The sequence below is a fragment of the Alexandromys fortis genome, unplaced genomic scaffold, assembly GCF_014885135.2.
Source record: "Alexandromys fortis isolate MF-2015 unplaced genomic scaffold, M_Fortis_MF-2015_v1.1 scaffold_102, whole genome shotgun sequence".
Taxonomy (NCBI): domain Eukaryota; kingdom Metazoa; phylum Chordata; class Mammalia; order Rodentia; family Cricetidae; genus Alexandromys; species Alexandromys fortis.
Window position 1 is genome coordinate 4737212 of NW_026067984.1, and position 4332 is coordinate 4741543.

A 4332-nucleotide genomic window follows, 5' to 3' on the forward strand; every position below is an offset into this window, starting at 1 on the left:
GAGAGAGAGAGAGAGAGAGAGAGAGAGAGAGAGAGAGAGAGAGAGAGAGAGAGAGGAGAGTTGTGTCTCGCTCCCCTGGCAAGGACACATCTATCTATGGACTGATCTATCATCTATTGTGGTTGTTTTGTTTGTTTTTCCGAGACAGTTCCCGCTGTTTCCCAGGCTGTAATTGCTGACTACAGGTGTAAACTCTAGCTAATACACAGTGCTTTGCTGAGCCTCTGTAGACCGAGTTGGAAGACTGCAGTAGGATGCACATACCTGAGGGCCAAGGAGAGCGAGCACAACTGCCCACTGTGGTCACCCATGCCCTTCCTTGGAAGTAGAGTTGGCAAACGTGGAGATGCACTGGAATGTAGCAGAGAGGACAGCAAACCCAGAGGAGAAGCCGGAAGCAAGCAGCAGGGCTCTGCCTGCTCTCCAGGATAAGCAGGTGGCCTCCTGCCGTACTGGGGAAAAGCTGTGAAGTCAGATATTAGACAAAGATAGCCAAACTAGAAACCAGCAAACCAAAGAAGCATGAGTTAGCCAACAGCATGGTTATGTTCAATGACCAGGTCCATAGCTTACAACCATTCACACCCCAAGATACCTATGATGGATTTCTCCATGGTGCAGAGAGCATGCCCCGGCCCCTCTGTGGGCTTGAACAAGACACACTGTTGAAAACAAGCCAGGACCACAAACTCTGAAGGGAAAATAGCACATGTGTGTTTTATTTGTTTGTCTGTTTGTTTGTTTTTGAAAAGACATTTGGCATCTATTCATGGGGAATGGAATTAGATTTAATTAAACGAGAGAACCCCCAACTCCATCTGGTTCCCCCGTCACTGGGGAGGGGTTTGGAGAGAGCTAGGGTTTGTCTATTGGTGTACAAGAATTTCTCCTTTAAGAATCAAATATAAAATTCAAACTGCCCCTTACTTGGGAAGTTGTAAGGTAAACACTGCGGCCTTTCTGATCGTTTAGACTCCTGGGTCGCCTCTGCAATCGAGGCATCACCTTTCCCTGACTTCTTCGAGATGTGCTACTGTTCTGTTCTGTGTTTCTCTCTCTTCCAGCGACAGTGAGTCCTAATCTGAGCGGTGTTGGTGTTCTCCAAGAGCACACTCCCTGGGGGCGCCTGCTGGGCCTGCCACGGGAAGATGAAGAGGAGACAAGTTCCATTCGTTTCAAATCAGCGTAGACACGAGACCCTTTTACTGTTTCTTCCACCACCCCTCTTCAGATGATGACATCCCAGGGACTAGTCCTAGGAAAGGCCTGGCTGCCTGCCAGAGTAACAGTCTGCGAGGAACTCAGGGTGCAGAAGGAGGACTTCTGATCAGTGGGCGTCCCCTCCTCACTCATTCTAATCACCTTTAAGTCATCATCACTGGTCTGCTTCACTTCTAAGGATTTGATTAAGGAAGCTGGTCTTCTTCCGGGTCACCGTACTACCTCCCGGCTTTGGATGACATCGTCTCGTTATTTATGTCCTCTGACAGGTCAACTCTCTTCTTCTGGGACTTTTCTCATGTCATGCCACGTCACAGAGAAGACACCGAACAAAGCAAGTGTTTCGTATCCACACTATCTCAGGGGGTATCAGGTTGAGGTTGTTTCTCACCTGCTAAGGAAATACAGCAAGGAAGGGCACAGCCCTCACGGGAGACCCTTGAGTGGCTCATAGACTTGCACCCAGCCACACTCAGCCACATCTCAGTCACCTTTGAAAACTGGGTAGAAGAAATAGCCATCTTTAAAGGGAGAAGCAACATTTTCCCTCTCCACCAAGATCACCTTGCAACATCTCAAAGCTGTGGTTTTGATCTTGTCTCATCCCACAGGCCTGTCCTGTACGGGCACGCGGCATGGAATGCATGCAGGCTGAGATCATCGTGGAGATTCTCAAGGGTGAACAAGATAGATCTGTACCTGTGGCAGCTGCGGCTCGCTGTGCTCTGCACGCTACGGCCCTTCCTGTAGAGCTGGGAAGAGTCCCCAGCCCTCACACAACACTCTGGGAGGTGGCTATCAGGCCATGAGAGAAGACATTCTACATGAGATTCCTGGACATCCTTGTGTTAAAAACGCTGGAACAAAATGCAGAAGGGCTCACTAATATCTTCTCCTCCATCAAGCCAGTCCCAGTTAATCCTTAGCTTTCTAGCTCTGACCTTTGAAAAGTCATCTAACAAATTGAGTCCTTAGCTCTCCTGGGATGCTTGGTATTTTATTCCAGGAAAGAAACAAAGAATGAGAATTTTATTCTGCTAACCACGTATAAACCGAGGGGAGATGAAGCTAACTGAACTTTTTGCTGCTGAATTTGGAGTCTGTGTTTGAAAGGCTACCTTCATGCTCCACAGGGTGCCTTCTGCCTCCTTGAGGCCCCTTCATCGAGCTCTTGCCTTCTGAGCTATGCAGATAATTTTATAGGCAGAACTGCAGGCTAGGGTGAAAGACAACTCTGGTTGCATGGGATCCTGGCTCTTCCGCTGTCCTGGGACTTTGCTCCGACAAAGGACAGTGTTTGACAGTGCATCCTCAACAGATTGGTCTGTCATGCCCTCAGCGTTCTGACGTGGCTCTGTCCCTGCCCCTGGACATTCACAATCAATTTGTAACCTGCCCCGATTCTCAGACATTCACCCAGCAAATGCTGCTGTCCGAGCCATCATTGTTTTTCCTTTCTTCTGCCCACGACTGTTCCCTGAAATTTGCTTGTCTTTCTATGAAAAGTCTAGTTCCCTCTTTCTTGGGCTGTCTAAGATCTTCACTGACTACCCAGGCCTTTGACCTTGATCTAATCCTGTCCAATATCAAACTTCAGAAGTCCTCAGAAGTGCCCGAGGTCTTGGACTGTTACTCTGGATAAAGCAGTGTTTTGTGAGATGATAATGAAATTCTCATCCAATCTGCTAAATAACCTCAAACTCCCAAAGAAACCAATTGACCTGCAAGACGTTGGGTTTACATCTGAGAACTGTGTTGGATTCTCTAGCTGCACAGTGCACAGGAACTTCCTATAAAGCTACTTTGCTCTGGCAAGACTCATGATATTAGCATGGGTCAAGCGGTCAAGTTAACCCTAGGATCCTGAATCTTTATTATTAAACAGTCAGAGCACAGCATATGTATATGACAATTCCAAGAATTCTTTTTTTAAAAACTTATTTACCTATGTATACAACTGCTCCATTTGCTTGTGTGCCTGCACAACAGAAGAGGGCATCAGGTCTCATTGTGGATGACTGTGGGCCACTACATGGTTGCTGGGAATTGAACTCAGGACCTCAGGAAGGATAGTCAGTGCCCTTACCCACTCCCTTCAGCCCTCCAAGAATTCTTTAAAAAAATTATCTTTTACATTATTAATAGAAAAAAACCTCATCAGTTTGTTCGAGCTGGATAGCCAATCAGAACAAATCAGATTTTAAAATAAAGATGGGCAGGGAATATATCCCAGTTGGGAGTTGTTTGCCTCACACACACAGAGTCCTGGGTTCAGTTCTTAGCATAAACTCGGCTGGCTGCAGGAAGGTCATTCCTACAAGTTCAAGGTCATTCTCTGCCACAGAGGGAGTTTGTGGTCAGCCTGGACTGTGTCAGACCTTACTCAAAAGAAACCCAAAAACCAAAAACAAAGAACCATTTTAAAGTCACATGCTTTGGTGCGTTTCTTTTTAAAGCAAAGTAGGTTGATAACATTGCCTGGGAGAATTTCTTTGGAAACTCGTTTCAATAAATATGTAAAAATTTCCATTTGTGACTTTTTTTTAAAAAAAAATAAGAGTATTGAATTTGTTCTTTGACAGGTTCCTATATGAAGAAGTGCATTCTGATTACTGTGACCCTCACCCTCTCTAGTACTTTCCCACCCCATCCCTCTCCCCAAGTCTCCTGCCCACACTTGCTGTTTTGTTTGTTTTGAGACACCTTGAGTTTAACCAGGATTGTCTGTGGGACCTGGGGTTTGGAACAAGTGGGTTCTTAAGTGAGCATATAATTAAAAACAATGACTGTCCCCAAGGATTCCTGGGTAGTCAATAGTTCTTCAGTCTCTGATTGCCTGTTAATTGACTGTCTTGTGTAGGCAGTCATAGGCACCGTGAGGTCATGGCTGCACTGCTGTGCCAAGTGAAAAAAGAAAGGATTTCACAACCCTCTCCCCATCTTCTGGCTCTAACAGTTTTTCTGCCCCCTCTCCCGCAAGAATTCTTTCCTCTACAGGCAAAGGGGGCAGTGTCTGACCTGGAGCATCTGCAGAAACACACGGTACTCCTAGCCTTAACCAGAGAGGCTTCTCTCAGCAGTGGCTGGCACTGAATGCAGAGACCCACATCT

The 4332-nt window shown here is 46.5% G+C and overlaps 1 protein-coding gene across 5 annotated transcripts in view; it reads left to right on the forward strand.

Annotated features, from left to right (window-relative positions):
• Positions 1-3748, forward strand: part of Tmem154 (transmembrane protein 154) — a 32125-nt gene extending 28377 nt beyond the window's left edge. For 2 of the 5 annotated variants that reach the window (XR_007594746.1, XM_050158849.1), the window contains one exon: positions 1065-3748. Coding sequence is in view for 3 of the 5 variants with exons in the window: in XM_050158849.1 (XP_050014806.1) it covers positions 1065-1080 (16 nt within the window). In the remaining 2 variants the exon portion in view is untranslated. Of the gene's footprint in view, positions 1-230 lie in introns of all 5 variants that reach the window. The other 3 variants (XM_050158848.1, XM_050158850.1, XR_007594747.1) reach the window with 2 other exon arrangements.
• Positions 3749-4332: the final 584 nt, after the last annotated feature.